The sequence below is a fragment of the Prionailurus viverrinus genome, chromosome B1 (genome assembly GCF_022837055.1).
Source record: "Prionailurus viverrinus isolate Anna chromosome B1, UM_Priviv_1.0, whole genome shotgun sequence".
In the NCBI taxonomy this organism is placed as follows: Eukaryota; Metazoa; Chordata; class Mammalia; order Carnivora; family Felidae; genus Prionailurus; species Prionailurus viverrinus.
This window is the reverse complement of record NC_062564.1, coordinates 35,868,949-35,893,861: the sequence shown is the minus strand read 5'-3', so window position 1 is coordinate 35,893,861 and position 24,913 is coordinate 35,868,949. Positions and strand designations below refer to the sequence as shown.

Below are 24,913 nucleotides of genomic sequence, written 5' to 3'. Positions count from 1 at the left end.
ACCTATTTGAAGGCTACCCAGCCGGGAAGGTCTCTCACATGGAGACTCCTGGTCCTGATGACTGTGCTTAGGAAATCTAAGGGACATCAGAGGTTTGCTCCTGAGAGCAGGACTCAGCATGGAGGGGCATGTGGCTGGCAGCTGAGGGGTATCATCCTTCTTGGCTTTGGCAGAGTGAGTGGACTCTGCCTCTCACGGCCTTTGGTCATGAGATGTTGACACAGTCACCCAGTTACACTGGGTTGCTGAGCAACTCTCTGGACACACAGATGAACCCCCAGGGCAGGTGACCAGGCAGGCATATAGCAGAAAGCTGGGCATTTGGGGAGAGAAGTGTCTCCCACCCCTAGAAGGAGTCCTGGGGGGAAGTGACAGAATGATGTTTATCTTCCTACTGGGCAACAGAGTGCCAACGTGTCTGAGAGACTCAACCCACTTTCCCTGGCAACTTCTCCCTGGCACAATATGAGGGTCCATTGCCCATTTGAAAAAGCAGAACAGGAATTCCCAGGACAGTATGGCTGTGGGGCCTGAGGGGCACCTGCTAAGCCAAGAACACATGAATGTGGTTTGAAGAGGTGGAAACCCAGACATGTCACCTTGAGACTCCACTTTGAGGACTGGTCAGGGGCAGGCTTGGCTGGGCATCTGAGGCTACAGGTGAGACATAAGGCACAGGGGCTCTGAGACCGATGGCTAAGGAACTCTCAGCCACAGACGGCAATTCTCCCCAAAGATCAACCTTCTCTCCCACCAAGCACTCTTCTCTGAGCCACCTCTGTATCTCATATGGTCCTAAAGACCAATACAAATCATAATTCTGTGACAGACACACTATTCCAAGGGTCTTTCATATATTAATGTATTGTATATTTAATGCATTTACATTTCACACTAACCCTGTCAGGTATGTATCTCGATTATCCACCTTTCATAGATGAGAAAACTGAGATACAAATAGGCTAAGTAACAGGGTTGAGGCCACCACTACTAGTAAGTGGCAGAATCAAGAACTGACAGTGTACGTTTTATTATCTACTTTACAGAAGGAGAAACCAAAGGCCAGGGAAATCAGTCAACTTGCTTGAAATCTCACACATAGGGCAGGGCTGGCAGCAATGGGGGAAGGGGAGAGGAGAGGAGAGGGACTGCTGAGCTTGTCTTTGGCTATGTTGGTTGGAGTTGACCTCACAGAGGGACAGACTCCAATCTCAGTAGGCCCCGAGACTGTGATCTCCAGGAAGAAACAGCTGGGTCATGAGTCAGCCACAGGTGGTAGAGACTAGTCACACTTTCTCTGCACCTGAGTATCATCACCATGAACGCCTCACTCCAGGACCAGCTGACCTTGGGGTGCCCACTCGCTCCTCCAAGGAAAGAGAACATGGAAGAAGGGAGTCTGAACACTAATGCTGCCCCCCCCCCCCCCCATGCCTCCGTGAACAGCAGGGACAGAGAGCACAGCCCTGGCTCTGTTCTCAGTGAAACAGCTACCACCAAAGCCACTGGACACCTGAGAGCCAGCAATGGGGTAGGAAATTTTTATTTGCAGCAGTGAGTCGTAACATTGCCCCCAAGTGCCCCTGGGCATCTTGCTACCAGTACGCCCTCACACAGCCTGGGCACAGGGACGTTTCCCCACCCTGTGCCTTCTCCACTGGCCTCCAGCTCAGAACTACCTATTCCCAGCATACAGCAGAGGGCAGCAGAAGCTTGACTCCCAGGTGCTACTCCCACAGGACCTTCACCTCCTCCACCACTCAGCTTGCTTTAGAAGGCAATGCACCTGGGGCCTGCCTCTGTGGACTAGAGAGGTCCCAAGATCCCCCAAGATGCTCTCTAGCCCTGCTCTACTCTTGGCACCCACCCAGTTGGCTCATGTTTGCAGAGTCTCTGGCTCGGCCAGCTCTTGGACCCACCTAAAGGAGCCTACACAGCTCAAGGTCCAATCCCAAAGGTGGGGCTGAACGACAGGGTGGTCTGAGGCTTCGGCAGCTATAGTAAAGAAAAGCTGGAAGGCTTTTATCTGGGTGGTCTCCTGTCCACAGGTGAGCGGCATTCAGGATCAGAGCAGGAAACTCCAGTAAGAACAGAGAGCCCTAAGAAGAAGTCAGGGTCTGCTGTTGTTATTGCTTTGGGCAGAGGGGCTTTGCCCCCAGGAGATCAAGCTGGTGTCCAGAGGCTGGCACCACCATTCCCATCCTTATCAGCTACAGGGTGGGCACACCAGGGATGAGCAGAGGAGGGTGGGTACTGTGTGTCTTCTCCAAGAAGAGAGGCAAGGTGATGAAAGAGAGCCTCTTTAGGCAGCACTGAACCTGCATGTGTGCACACCGAAATGGGAGTGTCAGCAGGTGTGTGTGCATGTGTCCATGTGTGCATGCAGAAGTACAGCATGGGTGAGTGAGCCCAGCAGTGTGAAGGATGTGGCTGTGGGCTGCAGGGCAAAGCACAAGTAGGTAAACAGACACCTGGAGCACCAACAGGAGAAACTGCGGAGTAGGAAGAATAAGCTGAAAAACAAGAGGGGGGGTGGCCCTGCCTTTCCTTCCCGTACTCCTTCCCTGGGGCCGGAGCACGGGGAAAGCAACAGACCAAGGGGGGGCCTTCAGGTAGGGTGTGGGGCCGACAAGTGTCCACATATGAGAGGGCACAGGGTTGCTGGGTTGCCTGGTGCGTATACAAGTCTTCATGCTGATTACAACTATGACAAGTGGCTCTCCTGGGCCAGTCCACAGTGTGGCCCATGCTCATGGGGAGTGCGGAGGGTGTATGTGAGGGCATGTACACAGGTTGGCTACATGTGTCTTCACATGGGCATACATGCTGCTCACACAGAGACTTCTGTTCAGCCTCGAGTGGCTGCCCGAGGAACACAGAGGCCTCGGTACCCCTCTAGGCACTGAGATCCACCACTATGTGTCGGTACACGAGCGTCTGTCCCTTGAAGCTAGGGGCCAGGAGCAGCTGAGCATCCCCAGCAGGCATGTAGCAGAAGGCCCGAGGGGCCTGCACAGCCAGCTCCTGGAACCGCACAAACTTTTGGCGCCCCTCATCCCACTGGTAGATCTGCGTGAAGGAGAAGTCGCTGCCCAGCGCCAGGTAGCGGCGGCCACCCACGAGGAAGGGCTGCATGGCCAGCGAGCCCCTGGAGGGCAGGGCCTGCACTTCAGAGAAGCGGGTGCCCTCCCAGCGCAGGATCTTGGAGTCACCGATGTAGCGGCTGAGACACAGGTAGCTGTCGCGCCCAGCACGGAAGTGTTTCACAGCCTGGGCATCAGGCACCTGGGTCACCTCACCCTGGGCCACAAACTGCTTCTGGGTGCGGCTCCACTGATAGATGACAGGTGCCTGGGAGCTACTAGACACAATCAACCGTGGCTTGCCCTCGCCATCTACAAACTCCAGGTCAGTGTCACGGTGCCAGGCATGCAGGGCCTGGTGCGAGTAGAAGCCATTCTGGTGCCAGCGGTAGAGGCTGGTGGCACCCGCCTTGGAGCTGTCGGCCACGGCAAAGTACCAGTCGCCGTCAATGCGGAAAGCCTCCAGGTCGTTGGGCTTGCGCACACGCTGTGGGTCGATATCCTGCAGCTTAGTGAAGCGTGTGGTGTTGGGGTCCCAGTGGTAAATGTAAGATCCACCGAACAGCTGGGCCACAACCACGTACAGCTGGCTGTCTACCACCATTGGCTTGCAGTGCACTGCAGAGGGGGCTGCCAGGGTGGAGGGAAGCAGGGTGAAGGCAGTGTCAGGCAGCCACGGGCCCCCAGCCCACGCCATGCCCTCGGCAAAGGGGGTCAGTTCCCTCCAGCCCCGGGCCAGAACTAAGGCTCTCCCCTAGAGCATCCCTCCCCCTGATGCCCACCCACTTTTCACAGCTAATAATCTGTCTCAGCATCATGCTCCCTCCGCCCTTGCTCCCAGAGTTTAAATATAAGCTGACACTAAGCACAAAATAGGTATCCCTAGCTATTGACCCGTTGTTTATCCATAATGTCATTATTGAACTTTTATTGTGTGAAGTCACTGTGCTAAGTGTGAACACAGTTCCTCAATTAATCACTCCGAAGTGGAATCTATTATTTTGCCCAGAAGCAGGCTCAGAGTCTAAGTGACTTGCCCAAAGCTACCTGACTGGCCAGATGCCAGGCAGGGGAAGAAGGAAGAGTCTGTGCCTGTCCACAGCCTGGTGATAGAGCCAAGGTATACAAAATGACAGCTTGATGTTTGGATAGTTGTGTATGAAAACGCATTCTCCTAAGAACTCCTACTTTTGAAAGGGCCTTAATGTATGAGGACGTCCACACAAATGTATTTGTCAACAACCAGACAGATCTGACCCCTTCTCAGGCACCCAAAGCACATGGGGCCACACTCTTTACCTATCTTAGTGTCCCCAGTCATCTCCTCTCCACCTCTCCCCTCTCCTTCCCCTCCCTCCCCTCCCTTCTCCTTTCCTCTCCTCTCTTCCTTCCCAGTGCTGCTTCACCCATCCTCCTCCTCCCCTCCTCTCTACCCAAGAAAGCTCATGCTGAGCCCCAGGCTCTGGCAGTCACCCCCAAATCCCTCCCACAGCCTTGGTGCACCTGTGTAGATACTGATGATTCCCCCAGCACCCGAGCTGCAGCTCAGACCCTCCCTGCCCACACACCCAAAAGCACCTCAAACTCCAGCTGGCCATTACTGAGCAGATATGTGCCCCCAAACCTGGTCCTCTTCTCCCTCTGTGTTCTCAGCTTCAATTTGTGGCTTCACCCAGTCCCCCCCCACACCAGAAACCTAGAGCCATCCCCAACACCTCCCTGTCTCTCACTCACCCACAACTAATTAGTCCTGAGTCCTGTCAATCCTCCCTTCTGCCTTCTAATATAGTTTGTGTAGGATTGCTATTATTTTTTTTTTCCATAAATGTGTTATAGAATTTATCAGGGAGACCATCTGGCCCTGGAGTCTCCTTTTGGGGGAAGTTTTTGTTTTGTTTTGCTTTTGTTTTAATAAGGACTTTAAGTTCTTTTCGAGATACAGGGAAATTTAAATTTTCTGTTTCATCTTGTGTCAGTTCGCTCCTCCTTTCTAAATCTATCTCTCCACCCCACTACTATTGCCCCAGTCCAGGTTCCAGCAGATCCCCCTAATAGTGTGCCCACATGACTTGGCCCATGCCAAGCCACTCTCCATGCCGCATACAGAGAGAGTGTTCTAAAATACAGGTTGGATTGGTTCACACACTCTGCTCAAAACCTGTCCATGACCTGATCCTCATGTCTTTTGGGTTTCATCTGCCTCTCTCCACTTTGAACCATATGGTGCAGTCAAATGAGATGCTTATGGTTTACACATGTACACATTCATACACTAAGCTGTTGCACTCCTTCTTGAATTTGCTCATGTTGTTCTCTCTGCCAGAATATACTTTCCACATTTTTTCTCTGAGCTAGGTATCCCTCAGCCTTCTAGATTCAGCTCACATTCAGTGGATCCCAAACTGAGCTCACTAGCCACTCCCATTTCCTCCTTGGTTTACAGGCCCCACCCAGTTACTTAAGCCAGGCTCTTAGGCATCACCTCTGACTTGTCCTTCACCCTCACCTTCAAGACTCAGCTCAGGTGTCTGCTCCACTAGGAAGCCTTCCTTGATTGTCCAGGGTACACCTCTCCTTTGCGGTCCCAGAGCATCATGTACATATCTCCCTCCTCACACCCATCTATTACATGAATGTTATCTGTGTATATGTTGGCCTCTCCCCCAAAGACTGGAAAGTTATTACGGGCAGAGACCATGTCTCATCTATCTCTCTACCTATAGGAACCCACTGGAGAGGAACAATGAAGCCCATCCCCACCCCAACCCCTTAAAGTGGGGCCAGCACAGCCAGACTGGGGCAGGTACCTGGTATTCTATCATAATCTCGAAGCTGCCGTTCAACATAGTCCCACTTGAGGACGGTGCAAGCGCTGGCACCTGGCTGGGCCAGAGCCAAATAGAGGTCACTGGAGTAAAGGAAGGGCTCAGCTGATACTGCTGGGAAGGGCAGGGTCTGGTACAGCACAAAATCTGCAGGGTCAAGAAGTGAGGGGTGGGGTGAAGAAGGGTAAGAGCTTGTTGGGTGATAAGGTTGCTGGATTGCAAGGCCAATGTTGGGGGTGGTTCTGGCAGTGCCTGTGGGGCTGCCCTGGGGAGGTCTGCTGGGGGCATCTCCTACCTGTGGTGATGCAGTCAAACTCCCGCAGCGGCAAATCCTGCACCTTGTGCTCTTGGAAGCGGGGCGGGCTGGCGCAATAGATGGGAGCCACCGTGGTGTTGGTGTGCACCAACCACTCCACCAGCCACTTCACTTTGCAGTCACAGTTGAGTGAGTTGCCCCGCAGGTCCCTGGATCATGAGGGTGACGGAGGGAATATAGAGAGGAACAGGCTCCCAGCTGTTCCGCCCACCCAGGCTCCCTAGGTTTTTAGAAGTAGGTATAATCAAGGCCACTGCTGGTTGCTCACATGGCATCTTTGCACAGATTAGAGAAAGGTTCCCCTGGGGGTAGGTACACCCCTGTGGAGACATGCTTGGCCAGTGGACTGGGAGCTGAGTTTTAGTCCCTACTTGCCTCCGAGGTCAGGGGCCTTTTGCAGTGTAGAACCTGCACAACTATGTTACATCTCCAGACCTTCCACAATCCTGGGTTGGTTTTCTTCTTGTGTAAGTACTGATTGATTGTGGCTATGCTCTAGGACTTCAGTGAAGGTTCAAATCAAACATAGATTTAAAAAGCACATGTTTGGGGGCACCTGGATGGCTCAGTGGGTTAAGCACCTGACTCTTGGTTTCGGCTCAGGTCGTGGTCTCATGGTTCATGGGATTGAGACCCGCTGACATCATGGAGCCTACTTGGGATTCTCTCTCTCCCTCTCTCTCTGCCCCTCCCCCCCTCAAAATAAATAAATAAACTTAAAAAAAAAAAACATATACACATAGTGTCTTGTGTGTATCAACACAGCCTTCCAGGAGGCATCTCCAAACCCAAGCCCTCCCAGCCTCTCAAGACCTTATGATCTTCCCAACTCTGGCTCCCACACCGCTTCCTCCAGGGATGCGCCCCTCTGTGGCATTGTTAAAAGAAGTAGGGCTCAGCCTTACAAGTCACTCAGGATGTCCAAGGGCCGAAAGATGTCTCTAGGCAGTGTCTGCAGATTATTGTTGGCCAGCGATCTGCAAGAGAGACCCTGAGTCACCTGAAGATTGTGGCTAAGGCCATAGGCCACAGGAGATGAAGGGCTTTGGTCTGGTGTGCTTATGTACATGATGTACTCACAGGTGTGTCAAAGACTTGAGTCCTCTGAAGGTAAACTTGGATAGTGCCCAGATGTCATTGTTCTCAATGAAGCTGGAGAAAATGAGAACTTGTCTTAGATGCCACTCAGCATCCCAGACTCCCAACCAGCTATTTCCCTCTGCTCCATCTAGATTTCTGCCCATGGTCCTAAGCCAGGCTTCCATTCTGATTCTGGAGACATTAAGCCTGTGGTGACAGGGCATCCAGGCAGGATGGTTTAGGCAGAGGGATGGATGAAATGACCCTCTGCTCGGGTCCTGCGGTCAGAGGATCCAAGGGCTCTCCACTCCCCCCATCTTCCCCCAGCCTTCCTCATTTGCCCTCCCCTCTCAGCCCACCCAGGTCCCAGCTCCCTCCTCCCTTCTAGTTCCCATTTCCCGGTTCCTTGCCACACACAGGTACTGCAGGTGCGACAGTCCTGTGAAGGCATTGTCTCCAATCAGAGTAAACTTGTTGGAGTTGAGCAACCTGGAGAGACAAAGGGAGAATTACAGCTTCCAAGCCTGTGCCCGCTGTGCCAGCCCCCAGCCTGTTGCCTCACCCTGGGGATTCCTCACAGACTGGCTGCCCTGCCACTCCACCTTGGGACCCCAGCCCCAGCCGGGAGCCCCAGAGAAGCCCAGCAGCAAGACTAGCCAGGAGCCTGTTCTGGTCCCAGAATCTTCTTCAAGGGTAGAAACAGCCAGGGGCAGATCTCTCCGGTCAAGCTGGGTCCTTCCCCACTGAATCATTCCTGTCTCCATCACCACTCTCTGCCTCCTACCCTCACCCCAGCTCACTCTGTCCCTTTCAGACTGGTGGTAAGTTTGAGGATAACCCACAGTGAAAAGGAGTTGGGGTAACTCACAAGCACCCTTTCCTGCAACTGACTCTCCAAACAGAAACATTCCCTATTACAATTTCACACCCTCTCCTCCCTCCCTTTCAACCCCCAACTCTTCCTTTAAATCCTGGTGTCAGCGGTCTCTATGATGACCCTTCTCCCTGCAGTGTCCATCCTATGGCACCAGCCCAAGTTACTGACCCCAGTTCTTTTGGGTCTCCAGAGGAGGCAAGTCCATTCCTAACTGGGCCCTAAATATCCACTCTTGGCTTTTGCATGCAACCCCCAACTTCCTTCTCCCCACTGTGGCTCCCTTCACCCTTCCTGACTCTATGCTGCTGCACCTTTTGTGGCTATCCCATCCAGTAAAAATAAGGGACACCTGCATGTTAATCTCCAATGCTATCTTCATTTGCTCTCCTCCCCCCAGTCCAGGGTCTGCCCCCTTCCACTGCCCCACCCCCTACCCGCCCTTCCTCAAGGCCCTGTCCATACAGGAACTGCAGCAGTGGCAGGTGGGAAAACGCTCCATCCTGGATCTCCGAGAAGGCAGCATTCACCAGCGTCCTGCAGGGGACACCTGAGTCAGTACTGTGGGGACTTTGCAGGGACTGGGGGTGGGGGGGTGGGTGGGAGGGGCGGGGTTCACAAGGTGAACAGGGCAATTGTTCTGTGCACACTTGCCCTGGAAACCACTCATTTCACCAGCCTGGGCCACCCACCTAGGGCTATCTTTCTCTTCTCCTCATAAACTCATTGCCTTCCGTCTCACTATCCTCCCCTACTGCCTCCCTCAGCACCAGTGGCCCCAGGCTCAGCTTCCCCTTCAGCCAAAAGAAGGTTCCATCACCCACACCCTCAAGATCATCCAAACACCCACAGTGTGCTGGGTGCTGTGGAGGGATGGGGCACTGGGATGGCTGTAGGGATTAGCACCCTGCTTTCAAGGACCACACAGCTCATCTAGTCCCTGAGGCCACTTAACTGCAAGTGACAGGCTGACTGGCCCAGTGCCAGAGTGGATGGGAGACCAGTGGCAGGCGTCTGTCCCCAGACAGGGCACTGTGTGGGTATATCCCACTTCTATCCCTTCCCCTGATTCCACCCTCCCTCCCCCCACAAAAAGCCTTTCTGCCCTTGGTGTGACATCACAGGCAGGAGCCCACATGCTCTTGTAAACAACCCCTCCCCCCATGTTCAGAGCCCTGCACACAGTAGGTCTCATTGATGCTGCCGGTGGTGATGATTCATTCTTGGCCATAAACTCCTGTTTTCCCCAGCCATGGCTGCTGAGCCTGCATGACTACAGAACTCCCTACCTGGAGGATGCCTTGAATCTCCAGTCCTGAGGACCCCTGGAGTCTTCCTGCTCCCCACGCTTTGTAGACCGGGAGCAAGGGTTTTCCCATCCACTCCCAGAGAGGCTCTTGCCTTCCTCCCTCTCTCCGCTCCCCCACCTCAGAAGCCAGGGCACTCACAGGGAGATGACCTCGGAGGGCAGGTTCCTGGGCACTGCCTTAGAGTCCACGCAGAAGGCGGTGTCCCTGGTGCAGGAGCAGCTAGGCGGGCAGGGGGGCGTCTTGGGGGGCCTCTTGGCACTGACTTGCAGCATCAGGCAGAAGCCGAGCGTGGACAGCGCCAGCAGCCGGAGCCCGGAGCCCCGCCTGGCCCGCAGCCCCGCCATGCTGACTGCAAGCAAGCTCTCCCTCGGGTCACCGGCCGCAGCCCCCGCCCCGCGCCTCTCCGCCACCCAGCGCGGGCTGGCACCTCCCGGCCACCGCCGCCAGCAGCCGCTGCCGCAGCTAGGGGCCCGGCTGCCCGCTGCGGAGAGTCGAGTCCTCCAGCCCTCGGCCGCGGGCTCCGTCCCCTCCCCTGCTCGTTCTCGCGAGCCGGCTGGGAGAGCTGCGCGGGCCCGGAGCCGAGCGAGGGCTGACCGGCGGGGACGGGCGCGGACTGCGGCGGGGGCGCGCGCAGGGCCGAGGGGGGCGGGGAGCGGGGGGGGGGGGGACGGCGGGGGGAGTCCCGGGCTGGGAGTAGCCAAAGGAAGAAGTGGTTGCGGCTCTGGCCGCTGTATGCACTACCAGCGGTCTCTGGGGCCATCTGCTTGCGTGTCTGGCACCCAGAGGGTCTGTCGTGAGCGCAGGTGTGCGAGGTATACATGTGCATCCTATGATGGCATGACTGTGCACGCGTACACACCTGCCTCTGCACGGGAACGGGCACAAACTCCCTGCTGCGGGCATTTCTGCATTGTGGGTCCACGTGCTCTGTGTGCCTGTATATCTATCCTGGCCCTTAGTGGACACATCCTCTAAACAAGAGTTCATGGGTGTGTCATAAGCGCCATGTATGTGCATCTGTGTTCTTTTGTTTCCAAGAGCCAGTGAACAGAATGTGCCTGTGTGTCTCTGTGGGAAAAGGGAAATGTTTGTCACTGAGTTGGACTGGGAGCGTGTGGAATTCTGGAAAATATCTCACTACCCAACCACAGACTGTTGAAGCTGGGAAGAGCTTTGGGTGTTTTCCAGTCCATCTCTTTGTCACAAATGAGGAAACTGAGGCCCAAACTTGGAGGAAAGCAGCCAAGCTTTCCACAGTAGATGTCACATCCACTGTGTGGTGTGCCCTCTAGGCATGTAACCCTTCCAAACTTTGGGGGATGATAGTAAGCCACCTTTTACAGATAAGAGGAGTGAGGCTGATAGTACCTGAAGAAAGCGACAGAACCAGGATTTCCACCCACAGTGCCCAATGCCAAAGTTCACAGTCATACTTCTACACCAGGAGTCTTCCAAGTGTGGTCCAGGGAGTCCAGGGGGCCTTGAGAACCTTCCAGGGAGTCGCTGAGGTCAAAACAATTGTCCTAATAATGTTAGAACCTAATTTCACCTTTTCACTTTCATGCTTTCACAAAAGTATCCTGGAATTTTCCAAAGGCTACACAATATATCTTCTATTAAGCCAGAAATTAGGGGTGCCTGGGTGGCTCAGTCGATTGAGCATCCAACTTCAGCTCAGGTCATTATCTCACATCTCATGAGTTTGAGTCCCATGTTGGGTTGTGTGCTGACAGCTCAGAACCTGGAATCTGCTTCAGATTCTGTGTTTCCCTCTCTCTCTGCCCCACCCCTGCTTGTTCTCTGTCTCACTCTCATTCAAAAATAATAAACACTAAAAAATTTTTTTTTAAGCCAAAAATTAAAGAGATTTACAGAGGGGTGCCTGGGTGGCTCAGTCGGTTAAGTGTCTGACTTCAGCTCAGGTCATGATCTCGTGGTCTGTGGGTTCAAGCCCCGTGTCAGCTCTGTGCTGACAGCTCAGATTCTGTGTCTCCTGTTTCAGATTCTGTGTCTCCCTCTTTCTCTGACCCTCCCCTGTTCATGCTCTCTCTCTCTCCCTCTGTCTCAAAAATAAACATTAAAAAAAATAAAGAGATTTACAGAAATGCAAGGCAACAACATTCTTGCTTCTAATTTCTTTTGCTTTGTAAAATAAATTTATTTAAAAATTATGTTATTTATGTTAAAACATAGAATGAGTTTATCGCAATTTTCATTAATTAATTAACATTTAAAAATAACCTAAACAGGGGCGCCTGGGTGGCGCAGTCGGTTAAGCGGCCGACTTCAGCCAGGTCACGATCTCGCGGTCCCTGAGTTCGAGCCCCGCGTCAGGCTCTGGGCTGATGGCTCGGAGCCTGGAGCCTGTTTCCAATTCTGTGTCTCCCTCTCTCTCTGCCCCTCCCCCGTTCATGCTCTGTCTCTCTCTGTCCCAAAAATAAATAAAAACGTTGAAAAAAATTTTTTAAAAAAATAACCTAAACAAAAGCTCTTTGGGGCCCTCAGTATTTTTTAAAGAATTTTAAGGGGTCCAGGGCATCTGGGTGACCCAGTTGGTTAAATGTCTGACTTTTGATTGCAACTCAGGTCATGATCTGCATAGGGCTCTGCACTGTCAGGATCTTGCTTAGGGTTCTGTCTCCCTCTCTCTCTGCCCCTCCCCAGCTCACACACACGCTTTCACTCTCTCTCTCTCTTTCTCTCTCTCAAAAACCAAATAAACTTTAAAAAAAAGAAGAAGAAGGATGTTCTCAAAATGTTTGAGAACCGCTGCTCTATACCTCCCTGGGGGTCCTCATGGGGACTGACTGTACCAAAAGTTCACAGGTACAGGACAAGGGGAGACTTGGTCAGGTTGGCTGGGCTCTCAGTCTGGTATTCTTTCCACATCAAGCCAGGAAACTGAGATCAAGATCACTGGGTTTAAGATGTGTCCCCAGCTGTCCCCAGCCTCTGCCAGTGGGGCCTCTCTGGTAGGAGCTTATGTCCATATTCTCTCAACCAGGGATGTCCCTTCCCTTTGATGCTCACTTGCCAATGCCCATCCAGCTGCCCGTGCTGCCCTCCCATGCCAGCTTGTGGGAATACAAGCAATGGGGGTGGGGAACGTGGCTGGGGCAGCTGGGCAACCGTCCCCACTGGTCCCTGGCACGGCTTTGCCCAGCACACAAAGGGCAGAGTGAATCTTGTCCTAACCCCTGCAGCTGAAGAGCTGGAAGGAAGAAAAGAGGAGGCACACATAAAAGGAGTGGCTACCATAGGGCTTACATCACCCAAGGTTCTCCCAGAGGGATTTAACCTGGAGACAGACAAAAAGAGGGAGTCTGGGTCCTACTGTCAGCTAATGAGAAGAGATGTCTTGGCGGGGGGGGGGGGGGTCAGCGAAGTAGATGATGATAATCATGATGATCAGCTTGATGATGTCATTGGATCCTCACAAGAGCTTGGAGAGAGAGACAGAATGGGCAGACTGGTCCCATTTCACAGTTGTCCACACTAAAGCCTAGAAAGGCAGAATGACTCCTTTAGGGTCCCAGAGCTGTCAGTGAAGCATTGCAATGTCCACATACTGAAGGAACAAACTATCGACTGTTGGCCAAGAGCCACTTGGTGTTTGGCTATACCACTGAATATAATTCCATGTTGGCTGTGTGCATGCTCCTTGCCCTGCAACAGGTACACAGAATCCTCGGGGGAGCATGGTCTCAGGGCCAGTCCCAGGGAACATAGGGCAACAATAAGCACCCACATAGCTGAGGAGCATAGCAGTGGATGCTAAGTGGCAGGTTAAAGAGCAGCAGGAGACTGGGAGATTTTGGAGGAGGGATGGGGCACTGCCTGGAGTGGTGTGGTCACAGAGCAGGTGCGATTGGCTCTTGTCTGGCCTTTTAGGGTGGGTGGCTCTCAGAGAGGTGGAGAGGCATCAAGGGTGGTATTTCCAGGGGAGAAAAATGGCCTCAGTAAAGACCAAGACATGAGAAGTCTACAACAGAGGGCTGTTGTTGGGGCTGAGGTGATAGCTATGCGTGCTCAGCTAAAGGTCCCTCCTCGCTTCCTGAGAAGGAAGACGAGGACCGCAAGACCTCTACTGGGTCAGTTCCAGAAGTCTCAGTGCTAGCATCTGGACTCCCCTCATGAAATTTGAGGGCAATGTTCTTTCCCCAATTGCTGAACAGGCAAAAACAAGTGTGTGTGTGGGGGGGGGGGGACCATAAAGCTTGTGAGAATTACAGCCCAAGGGCAGCCTGCAGGGGAGACTGAGGACCTGAGAGAGCAGAGGCTTCTTTCCAACAGAGATTCCTTTCCTCGCACCAGCTGATGACGGCAAGCCCTACACACAGCGCCTGCTCAGAACAAGCTCCACAGCTGGACCATACGGCCCCCTGAGATGCCCGCAGGGACCCCGAGATGCTTGCAGTCCTCCTTGGCTCTCCTGCTGGCCTCCTGCCCACCTGGCTTAGGCCCAGTGCATGTGAGTCAGCCAATCAATCCCAGCGTTGCCTGGACAACCAGGGGCGGGCAGGGGTGGGCACTGCAGGCAGCTGTCTCCTACATCTGGCACCTGCTCACAGCCAGCCGAGGCTACACACAGTTGAGAGGAGGATGCTTCCCCCTCCTTCCTGGACCCTTCCCCCCTTCACTCCTCCTAGGACACTTGCTGTGAGAGGTTTTGGCAAATATTTAAAGGGGTAGTTGGGGCTATTGGAGGGTGGTGGGAGCAAACACCCTTCCCTTCCCTCTCTCCTTCCCTGAGCTTCTCAGGCACTCTCAGCTCAGATGCCATACTGTTGTGCAACCTGGAGGCTGAAGGCCCTCCAGCTGGAGAGAGGGTCCTTGTGGGGAAGGGCAACCTGCCAGTGCTGGAGAGCTGGGGGTCAGCTCATGACTGAATGGTAGGGCCAAGGTGTGGAGGGAGCCCCCAGGGCAGGGACAGGAACTGGGGTGAAGTGTTGGAGGTAAAGTGTCAGGAGGACAAGGGAGTTAGGCCTAGAGGAGTGAGGGTGGGGCTCTGACTTACACACTTATGGAAGTTCCAAGGTAAAGGCACTATAGAGACCACCTGGCCTGGCAAGTGGAGGGGAACCCAAGAGAAAGGATGCAGCCATTAGTAGATTTGGTTTAGTACAACAAAGCAAAAGAAGTGGCTTTGAGGAAGGAGATAAAGGGACAGAAGGGAGAAATAGAAGGTCCAGAAAGTGGATTATACTGGAATGAGTAGCATTCCCAAGGCAAATTTAGGATCCGAGGGTATAAAAAGAGGAACACAGAGGAATAGGGTCATAGGCAGCACCAAGCAGATGAGATTCAAGGAAGAGGGGATTGGGACCCCATCAGTCACCACACCCATCCCTGTGCAAGGCTGCTGAGGTATAAGAAAGAACTGTCAGGTGTGGAATCTGTTATCAAAAGCCCTCAACTTGATCTCTGAAAATGGTTACTACTCACTTGATGCAGAAAACCCACAAAATCATTCAAATCAAGAGGTTCAAATCTTTACATTCATTTTAAGAACACTCATGAAACTCCCCAGATCATTAAGGGCATGTCTATCTGAAAAGCCACCAAGTATCTGAAGGATGTCACTTTACAGAAGCAATGTGTGCCATTCCATCATCATAATGGTGGAGCTGATAGGTGTGTCCAGGCCAAATGGTGGGGCTGCACACAGGGTCAGTGGCCTAAAAGGAGTGCTGGATTTTTACCTCACTTGCTTGAACATGCAGAGAGTAATGCTGAACTTAAGGGTTTAGAGGTACATTCTCTGGTCATCGAGCACATCCAGGTGAACAAAGCCCCCAAAATGAGCCACTAAATTTAGAGTTCATGGTGAGATTTATCCCAGCCTGAGCTCTCCTTGCCACCCTGAGATAATCCTTACTGAAACAGAGCAGATTGTTGCCAAACCAGATGAGGTTGCACAGATGAGAAAGATATCCCAGAAGAAACTGGAGAAACAACAGTATATGACCGGGGAATAAATTCAGCATAGAATAAATGGAAATGAAAGTAAAAGCAGTGGGGGGGGGGGGAGGCCTTCAGTTTACAAACAAGCCCAAAGCAAAGAAGGAAAAAACCACACATTAGTGGGTATGAATTTATAGCCAGAGGGGACAGAGTTTTCAGAATTAGGAAAAGAATGACCAGGGGCAAGTCTGAGGTTAGGTAGCAGATGTGCTGGAAGGGGCCAGGCAGGTGGCATACTTGAATTGAAAACGTGAGGCTCCCAGAGAAATGGCCATATATGGACCCCCACAAGGGATGCCAAAGCACAACCTGCCTTCAGCATTGCCTTTCTGGGTCCATAGGCACTGCCTCCTCACTCCTGTTCCTGGAGCTCATCCCTATGCATGAGAGAAATTCTGTTGGGAAATGTGGTGGACTCCCCATTGGGTTAGACCCCTGGCTGCCTGAGAGGTTCAAGCTGGCAGAAGAACAGGGAAAGCCACAAGACTGCAGGGGCAGGTGCCAGCAAGAAAGGCGGCCAATGCCAGGAAGACACCCACAGTGAGAGGCGCAGATTGCCCAAGGGCAAATTTGCTCAGTGTGCCCAGCTTTGCTCTTGCCCTGGCCAAGAGGACTCATGTGCCACGGCCAAGAGCCCTTAGGCGCTCTTGCAGCTGGCTTCTCCGGACATCAGTTCTGGAGGGCCAGGAACAAACAGGCTTCAAGGTCAAGGGCTTGGCTGGCAGAAGGGGCCTGGATCCTTCACCTCTGTCCCCTCTCCCTACTAGCACATATAAGATGCTAGTCACACTTGGGGGATGAGAGGGGAAGGCGTCTGCAGCAAGATGGATGTGGGCAGCAAGGAGGTTTTGATTGAGAGCCCGCCGGTGAGTGTGACCGTGTGTGTATACGTGTGTGTGAGCTGGGCCCTGCTTCATCCAACCTCTCTGAGACTGTTTCCTCATCCAAATTCATTCATTTAACTAACCCACGACTGTGCTAAGTTAGGGCAGGGACACCAACCACCAAGGCACAGTCCTTCGGGGAGACAGACGTGGCAGCCAATAATTCCAATGTGAGGGGCTGAGGGCCACCACAGTGGTCAGTAGAAAGGGCTATAGAGAGCGCTCTGTAAGCAGCCACTACTTGGGAAGTCACAGGAAGCTTTGCAGAGAAAATGACATTTGAACTGGCTCTGGAAAAATAGGTAGGAGCTCACTAGGTGGAAGAGGCAGACATTGTAGGAAGAAGGGGGTAGTACGTGTAAAGGCGGGGAGGTGTGAGAGATTGTGGATTATTTGGGGGAACAGAGAGGGACTGGGCATGGCCGGGGTGCCAGGGGTCTGGAGGAAACAGCAGATGAGACTAGCAAAGCAGAGTCTCTTGGGTCTCTTCATGCTAGACTTCACGTCTAAGCATTTCTGTTGGAATCCAGGCCACCTCTTCCAAGAAGCCTTCTTTGATCTCACCCTCTTCTGCATGTCGATAGTATTGGTGTCCAGCTGTGGGAGGGTATCCAGCTTGTGCAGGGAGAAGAAGGGCCAACTTCATGATCTCACACCTATCTCCCTGCCTGCCTCACCATGTCAGGACTACTCAGCAGCCCCCCGGGGCCGGTTCAGCATCCCCTGCTGCCCTGTGAACCTCAAACGCCTCCTCCTCATCGTCGTGGTGGTAGTCCTTGTGGTCGTGGTGATTGTAGGGGCCCTGCTAATGGGTCTTCACATGAGCCAGAAACACACCGAGATGGTGAGCAGGCCTGGGATGGAGTGGGAAGTGGACACAGGACATGCCAAACAGAGGGGCTGAATGGGCTGGGTAGACAATGAATGGCCCAAGGGGACCAGAGGGGAGGAGGCAAGGGTGCCTCAATAAAGGACAGAAGCACCTGGTGGCAAATCGGGCTTGGGTTTTTGCACCAGGCCTGTTGCTGGTATGGCAGCCTGTTCTTTCCAGGCTCTCTGAGCTATCAGGGAAGAAGGGATTGCATTTGAGTAAAGAGGGCTGAGAGTGGACATGGGTGCCAAAGGGATGAGTGGGGAAAGAGAAATGTCAGTCCACCCTATGCCCTCCCCCAGGTCCTAGAGATGAGCATTGGGGGACCAGAAGCCCAGCAGCGCCTGGCCCTGAGTGAGCGTGTGGGTACCACTGCCACCTTCTCCATCGGCTCCACTGGCATTGTAGTGTATGACTACCAGCGGGTGGGTATACCTGGACCGCCTGATGCTGGGGACGGGGGGCCAATGACGAGGCTTTGCTAGACCCACCCAGCTGTGCCATTTCATGCATATCCATCTCTCCCCAGCCCCTAGCTCTTTTGCTTGCCCAGGCTGATCCCCAGATTCCAATATGACTGCCTTTGGTGCCTAACCTAGAGGGAGATAGCCCAGGATCAGGGTTAGGGAGTGAGTAAGGCAGGGCCTTTCTGAATGAACCCTGGGGTTTCTGTCCTCAGCTCCTGATTGCCTATAAGCCAGCCCCAGGAACCTGTTGCTACATCATGAAGATGGCTCCAGAGAACATCCCAAGTCTTGAGGCTCTCACCAGAAAGTTCCGGAACTTCCAGGTGGGTGTGTGAGTGAGGAGGAATAAGTTGTCCCCCTCCCAGGGCTGCTCGGAGGAGCATTTGAGATGACAGCTATTTGTCACCTGTAGAGCGCTGCTCCTTGTGGGCTGCCAGGTGAGTGCCCCTCTCCAGACTCACCTGTGTCACACCTTCCCTCCTACTCCCCAGCCCCGCCCTGATGCCAAGCTGCTGGCCTCAGCTGAGCCTCACCACTTGGGGGCTTCTGACTCCAGCACAGCCCCCTCTTTACTGGTAAGGAAACCAAGGCTTTTAGGAGGCTCAGAGAGATGGTCTCACATGCCTGAGGTCCCACAATAAGGGCCACAGGTGGAACAAAAACTCAGTTCCCAGGCTCAAAATCAGGTGCTCTTTCCAGGTCAAGCCTGCAGTGTCTACCTCTAAGCTGGGCCAGGAGGAGGTCCGTGATGCTGGCTCAGCATCCTCTGTGGACCTGGACTTCCTGGGCACCACTGTGAGCACCCTGTGTGGCGAGGTGCCCCTCTACTACATCTAGAACCCCTCAGGTGAGCAGGTGTGACTGCCAGGGCACTGAGCAGCTGTGGCCCAGGAAGGCTTGGGCCACCTCCCCATGTCAGCTGACCAAGCAACAGGGAGGATCCACTGAAGCCAGGTCATCTAGGGAGCTCAGGGGAGGGAAGGTTCATAGATACCTCCCCCCAGTCTCTCTCCCTCTCATAATAAACAGTGTTTCTTTGCTTCTCAGGGCCTGTGGAAACCCCAAATGGACAGGAAAGATCCATGAGCAAAGGGTCTTTTGCAGAGACGCAGGAAGCTGCTCCTGCCCACACCATAGGGACTGGTGCTGGAGAAATGGGAGCTGTGGGGAGAGGTGGGAACGGGCAGCGGAGATGCTCCTGGGGCCAGGGGGCTACTACCATGAAAGAATAAAGCAACCCGATTGAAAAACGAAGGGTGAGCCTTTTCTATCTCCCACACCCTCTCGCTCCCGCTCTTGGTGGGTGGGTCAGGGGAAGGGTAGGACCTTGGGGAAGCAATGGGGGTTTCCCCTTCCCACTTCGTCCAGGAGCGATGCGGGGGCGGGGGAGCAGTGGCGAGGGGACTAGGCAATCCACGGGCTCGAGGCGCCCCCCAGTGGTGTCTCCCGAGGGAGGGAGAGAGACAGAGACAGCCAGACACCGAAAGACTGAACTAGAGAGACAGGGACCGCGATGGGAGAGAGCTAGGGTCCGAAAAAGGCAGAGACCGAGAGAGGCGGGCGGAGAAACGCAGTCAGAGACCGAGGGGGCAGAGGCGAACTGAAGCCCGGGAGAGACCTGACAGCGTGTCCCGCTGCCCGGGATGGGGCTCGGGCCCGGCGCCCACGGGACCAGCCGCCACTAGAGGGCACCTCGCGGGAGCGGCCGTCGGCCGGGCACCCCGGGGCCCGGCGCCCCCTCCCCGGCCCCGCCGCCCCGCGCCCCGGGCGGCCGAGCCCCCTCCCGGGGCGGGCCGGCTCTCCGCGGTCCCCGCCCCCGGCTGGCTCGCGGCCCGACCCGGCAGAGCGCTGTCCGGGACCCGAGGGAGGCCGAGCTCCAGGCGAAAACCCGCCCTCCAGCGAGCTCATTTCCCTAAAAAGGGGGGGGGGGGGAGGGAGGAGAGAAGGAAAGAGGGAAAGAAGGGAAAGGAGCGGAGAAGGCTGGAGGCTCAGGGAGAGAGCCGAGGAGCCGCGCAGGAGAGGGGGCGGGAGACAGGAAGGAGGGGGGCGAGGACAGGGAAGGGGGAGAGGTAGAGACGCGCGAGGGGGGGGGGTGGGTAGCGCGGGGAGGGAGCGCGCGGGCGAGCGGAGGGGAGCGCCCTCCCCTCGCCGCCAGTCCTCCGCTTCCCCTCTCGCCGGCTCCCGCGTCCGGGCGCGACCCGCCGCCGCCACCGCGCCCGCCGCCACCGCCGCCGCCGCGCCCTCCAGCATGCCCGGCGTGGCCCGCCTGCCGCTGCCGCTGCTGCTCTGGCTGCTGCTGCTCGCGCGGCCGGGCGGGCCACTGGACTTGGCCGACTACACCTATGACCTGGGGGAGGAGGAGGACACGGAGCCCGTCAACTACAAAGACCCCTGCAAGGCGGGTAGGCGCCCCCCACCCCGCCGACCGGCAGGGGCGCCGGGGCCGGGGAGCGAGCAGGCCCGGCGGGGAGGCGCGGGCTGCTTAGGGTTTGGGGTTGGGGGAGGACAGTCCAGTGTGGGAAGCCGGGAGCTGCCTGGTTGGCAATGCAGTGGGGAACAAAAGAAAGAGGGAGAGAGGGAGGGGGAAGTTTGGGGGACTTTTAGGACTGAAGTTTTGCTGCTATTTGTGGAAGCTGCTGCCGCTGCCTCCTCTTCCCAGAGGATTCCTGGGGAAAGCTCTTTGGGTCCAGGGAGAAACCTGCGGCCAAGGAGGCTTTTCCTCCTGCAGGAAACTTTTCTGGCCAAACTCCTGTGTGTGAGTGTGTGTGTGTGTGTGTGTGTGTGTGTGTGTGTGCGCGCGCGCGCGCGCGTGCACTTTTCCCTTCTCTCCCATCTCAAGCTCCAGGACATTGGTGTTTTCCAGCCTGTCTGGGCTGCCCCCAGGCTGCACATCTGTCTGCCCAGGGGGTGCGGGAGGCCTGCATCTCTGAGCAGCAAGTCTCCTGAGGCCCCCACCCAGCCAAGAGAAAGAAGAAAGTCTTTCAAGGGATCCTCTGAAATCATGCTCCCTGGGTATCCCATGTGTCACCCCACCAAACACAGCAACCTTCTGGGACAGAGAAGACAGCTGTCAAAGTTAGAGAAGCCAGCCAGGGAGGGGGAATTACCTCTGCCCTTATGTGCCAGAGAGACCTAACAAGGCCAAGTTAGGGTGGAAAGGAGAAAAACACAGAGAACTCAAATACTGTATATCAGCTCTCTCAGTCCACAGACACTGGAGGCTAATTAGCTGAGGTCAGGGCCCTGGAGTGTGTGTTTGCGTGTGTGTGTTCTTTGTCCATGAAGACCCCAAGTAACCCCTTCACTCCTGCTGGGCCCAGAGGGGTCCTGCCCCTGGAGTGACCAGATGGCCAGGCACACAGGCCGTTTGCCTAATCAGATGACCCTGAACAGGCTGCCTGGGACAAGAGAACACACAGGGCATAAGATGTCAGAACCTTTCCTCAACTTCCTGCCTCTGATTTCAGCCTGTCTCCAAATAGCCAGGGCCAGGGGCAGTGGCACAGTCCCTAAGGTTCTAGGAGTGCCTGTATGTGGCATAAGAGGTTGGGTCACTCTAGTCCTAACCCTAGGCTCCCCACTTTGGGTGAATGGATCACAGTAAGCTGCAAAGTAGGAGACCCTTCTTCCAGTGGGAGGAGCAGAAGCCAAATCTCTCAGCCCTTCTTCTCCACCCCCTCTGGATTGTGGGTGACCCAGACATTAGCCATCATCTTTCTCCCTGGGCTTGGGGTGGGCATGAGGCTAAGCAGATAGAGCTTGGCCTTTGAAGGCAGGCCGACCTAAGCTGTCAATCCTGGACCCACAGCTCATTAGCTCTACTGCCTGGCGGATGTTAATTATCATCTCTGAACTTGGCTTTTCTCACCTGTAAAATGGAACTGATAATACGTCTCTCTGTAGAGTTGGTGGTAAGGATTAAATATGAGGACACATATAAAACACTTATTAGAGATTAACACACAGTAAGCACTTAATAAATGTTTGCTGCCTACTCCCCTGTGTCCTGTGCCTCACACTCTCGTTTCATTATTTTTTCTGAGGAATGGGCTTGGTTTTCAGGAAAAGGAAGTGTTCTCCCTTTCTCTGTCCTTGTATTACTTGTTTATTCTACTGGTCTACATGTACTGAATGCTAATATGTGCCTGGCCCTGGGCTTGATGTTGTGGGAGATACAGAAAAGTGTAAGACATGGCCCTTGCCCTCAGTGAGCTTCCAGTCCAGCAGGCGCACAAGACGTGTAAACAACAGCACAAACCACAATGTGTTATGTGCCACCTTGGAAGGAAAGGACTTAAAGGCTCAAGGAGCCTCTTGTCCCTCTACAGTCCCAGTGGTGACGGTGGCAGAGAAACAGTGATCACAGCAGGCTGGGAAGGTTGGGGGGGGGGGGTCCTCATGCAGGAGGCAAGGCCTTAAAGAATGGGTAGGAAGTCACTCTGATGTATTTCACTCCTGGTTGGAATTGGAGTGATTTTTGGAAGAGGCAGCAGGAGGCTGAGGGCTCTATCCCCAGTCTCGGATTTCATGCTAGGGTGGGGCTGGCTGAGTTGGAACTTCAAACAAGGGCTCTGGAGAAAGCTCTGCACCAGGGTGAAGTGAGGCTGGTGGGGAGCTGGGCCAGGCCTGGGGGGTGGCCGAGAGGGCCTGAAAGCCTGACAAGGCCAAGATTCAGGGTCAGATCAGGCTTCCCTCTTAGGTGTGACTAGTGCAGCCTTGCGTACCTCTGCCCTGACTCCCTAAGACCCCACACTGACAACCCTCAAGCCTTAGGTCCCTGGGCTCTTTTCTCTATGTTGCTGTGTCCTCTTGCCCTCTCTGAGCTCTGGTGGTAGGTGTACCTGGATTTACCTCCTTTGGATGCACCTGATATGTCTGCTTCCCTCTTCTCCCTTGACCCTCTCCATCTCTCTCCTTTTCTCCTCCTTGAGAACCAAGAATGAAAGCCCTGTTCACTCCCCTGGCTCACCTGTGATCTTTTCAGGATAACCAGGCCCCTTCATCTGAGATTACCTCTTGCAGTTACTGTCAGAGTTAGGGCAAAATTGAGGGAAGTAAGGAAAAATTAAGACCCTTGATACCCTGGAGAGTTTCCTGGATCTTCTGGGCAACACCAGAACAATAGGCGGGAAGCCACATTGGCCTATGTGTGTGCTGATTGCTGGTCCCACCAAGCTTGCACTCTGGTGTGCAGGCTGTCAAATGCAAATACGAACTCTGTCTCTCTGTCTCTCTCATTCTCTCCCCCTTGCCCAGGGAGATTGCAAGTCAGCCCTGACTTCTTGTATGTTAGGATGCCAAACCATCAAGGGGGGAGGGGTCCTTCCCTGAGATTCCCAGCTCTGTTTGGTGCCCCAGGAGACTTGGCCATGACCCTCAGGACTCTGGGAGAGACCCAGGAGGCAGGAATTGGGACATAGTTTCTCCCATAAGCAGAGAAACACATAGGGACTACCCTTGAACCAGTGAGGACCTTCCTTTTACCTCAACTTGCATCCCAGAGGTTTGCTTTTAGGAGGTGAGGTATGGGGGTAGCTTACCAACCCTCATCACTCTCCTCAGCCCAGGGCCTTGTGGCCCAGATTTGGACTTCAAGGGGCCTTAGAGGAGTAGGTCACAAGCTCCGGAAGTTGAGAAGCAATCCCTTCTCTTGCCAGACCACATTCCCCCTCCAGACACTCTGAATGAGTCACCCACCCACCTATGCCCCTGCTCCCTGAGTCACCTTCTCTTTTAGGTGCCCCAAGGGAGGAGGAAAAGACAGTCTCCCTGGGCTCCAGATGGAGGGGAACCATGGGACTCCCCAGAAGAAGGAACTCTCAAGAATTCTAGTTTCTCTAGAGATCTGGGGAGAAGATATTAGGGGAGGACAGCGAGAGAGTAGAATGTGTCACTCAGGCCACTAAGGACTTCCTAAGGGTATCCAGAGGAATCAGTTAATCTCTCTGTCTCTTTCTCTCTGTCTGCACCCCCCATCCATTTTTAAGGTCACCCTTCTCCTTTTGGGGGTATGGCCTGTGAAATGTGCACATGCAATTATTTGTATGTTTGAACACACTACGGCTTACACAGGGAAGTAGTAAGGATGGTGTTTGGGCACATTTATGGGTGCACCTCTGCTTTATGAGCAAGTCTCTTCAGCTGTGCATATGGGTACTCCTGAGTACATGTAAGGATGCATGCAAATACACACCTGTATATAAGCATACAGCTGTGATTAAGTATGTTCTCCCCAGCTAGAAGCTTGCATTTATGTGATAGGACATGCGTATACCCGGTACACATGGCATTGGGGCTCCATCACACCAGTGAGGGTCCTCTCCCTCTCCCCAGAAGGGGATGCCTTGCAATACCCTGTGGGGAGGAGACTCTGGAGTCGAGGCCTACCTACAGGATGGGCATATGAGGTCCACCTCACTCTTTTTCCTCTCCTGCTCCCAGCCTGGCAATGGAGCAGCCACGATTGCTCCTGGCTGGTTTACAGCCAGAAAACAAAACAAACTTTTGATCCTGTGTTGAAAACAACTACTACTCTGACCCTGACCTCAGGGCTTCCTTCTGGGTAAGGGTTAGGGGGGAGGTGTCCTGGACTTTCCAGCATCCAGATTCCCTAGCTTCCCCATGAGGGAATCCCAAATGGGCAGGGCCTTCAGGCTCAGCTCCTGGCCAGAAGTCTCTCCTGCCCACCCCGTGTCTCCCCACCCCCACTCTGTTCCCACACATTCTTCAGTCATGACATCCCCACCACAGGACTCCGGCTCTGCAGAAGAGCTCTGCGGCCAGCCTAGGGCCTTCCCGCCTTCCACTTGCCCTGCTCCCTGCTCCCTTCCCCCACTGTCCTGGTTTCATAGGCCAGCACAGTTCTGTGGCCTCTGTACTTGGAATTCGAGGTTCTACTTCTGAGCACTCCAGGGCTTCCCTCAGCTGGGAGGCCAATGTGGGTGAACCAATGTGCCCTTGGAAAGTAGAGAGCAGATTATGAGCTTATGGGGCTGTTATTGGAGTAATATTAACAGTAGTCATTTAGTGGGTACTTACTGTGCTCCACACTCTGTGCTAGGTGCTTTATTTACATGCCTTATTTCATGCAGTAATTCTAGGAGACAGATTCCGTTGTTAGCTTCTTTTTATGTAGGAGAAAATTGAGGTTTAGTAGAGCTTATATGACATGTCAGCTAATATTAGCCAAGCTAGGATTCAAAGACAGGTCTAACTACAAAGACTTTGCTTTTTGCTGCT

The 24,913-nt window shown here is 54.1% G+C and overlaps 3 protein-coding genes and 1 pseudogene across 6 annotated transcripts in view; 3 read left to right on the top strand and 1 right to left on the bottom strand.

Moving 5' to 3' along the window:
• Positions 1–1,527: 1,527 nt before the first annotated feature.
• On the bottom strand, positions 1,528–10,031 carry LGI3 (leucine rich repeat LGI family member 3). The gene is made up of 8 exons (XM_047854723.1): positions 9,627–10,031; positions 8,644–8,715; positions 7,722–7,793; positions 7,305–7,376; positions 7,130–7,201; positions 6,204–6,373; positions 5,891–6,055; positions 1,528–3,713 (listed from the first exon to the last, which is right to left on the bottom strand). Exons 1-8 carry the CDS (start codon positions 9,830–9,832, stop codon positions 2,896–2,898), a joined length of 1,647 nt encoding a protein of 548 aa, XP_047710679.1. The 5' UTR covers positions 9,833–10,031; the 3' UTR covers positions 1,528–2,895.
• A 4,921-nt stretch (positions 10,032–14,952) lies between these two features.
• On the top strand, positions 14,953–15,466 carry LOC125163836 (60S ribosomal protein L17-like; annotated as a pseudogene).
• Positions 15,467–16,249: 783 nt separating this feature from the next.
• On the top strand, positions 16,250–18,511 carry SFTPC (surfactant protein C). 3 transcript variants are annotated; one of them, XM_047856047.1, is made up of 5 exons: positions 16,250–16,318; positions 17,022–17,180; positions 17,510–17,632; positions 17,887–17,997; positions 18,374–18,511. In XM_047856047.1, exons 1-5 carry the CDS (start codon positions 16,250–16,252, stop codon positions 18,509–18,511), a joined length of 600 nt encoding a protein of 199 aa, XP_047712003.1. The 3 variants fall into 3 exon arrangements, with proteins under 3 accessions (XP_047712003.1, XP_047712004.1, XP_047712005.1); XM_047856048.1 differs by having other exon boundaries at positions 16,277–16,318; positions 17,887–18,005; positions 18,361–18,511; XM_047856049.1 differs by lacking the exon at positions 17,022–17,180 and having other exon boundaries at positions 16,277–16,318; positions 17,887–18,005; positions 18,361–18,511.
• A 1,272-nt stretch (positions 18,512–19,783) lies between these two features.
• Positions 19,784–24,913, top strand: part of BMP1 (bone morphogenetic protein 1) — a 43,888-nt gene continuing 38,758 nt past the window's right edge. The window contains exon 1 of one of the 2 annotated variants that reach the window (XM_047856046.1): positions 19,784–20,076. In XM_047856046.1, coding sequence (XP_047712002.1) covers positions 19,923–20,076 — 154 coding nt within the window. In that variant the 5' untranslated portion in view covers positions 19,784–19,922. The remainder of the gene's footprint in view (positions 20,077–24,913) is intronic. The other variant, XM_047856043.1, reaches the window with a different exon arrangement.

Coding starts and splice junctions, on each gene's coding strand:
- LGI3 (XM_047854723.1), bottom strand. CDS start 9,832: ATGGCGGGGCTGCGGGCCAGGCGGGGCTCCGGGCTCCGGCTGCTGGCG. Junction 8,716..9,626: donor CCCTCCGAGGTCATCTCCCT/GTGAGTGCCCTG, acceptor TGTCCCCTGCAG/GACGCTGGTGAATGCTGCCT. Junction 7,794..8,643: donor CTGCCACTGCTGCAGTTCCT/GTATGGACAGGG, acceptor TTGTCTCTCCAG/GTTGCTCAACTCCAACAAGT.
- SFTPC (XM_047856047.1), top strand. CDS start 16,250: ATGAGAGGGGAAGGCGTCTGCAGCAAGATGGATGTGGGCAGCAAGGAG. Junction 17,633..17,886: donor TAGTGTATGACTACCAGCGG/GTGGGTATACCT, acceptor TTCTGTCCTCAG/CTCCTGATTGCCTATAAGCC. Junction 17,998..18,373: donor GAAAGTTCCGGAACTTCCAG/GTGGGTGTGTGA, acceptor TGCTCTTTCCAG/GTCAAGCCTGCAGTGTCTAC.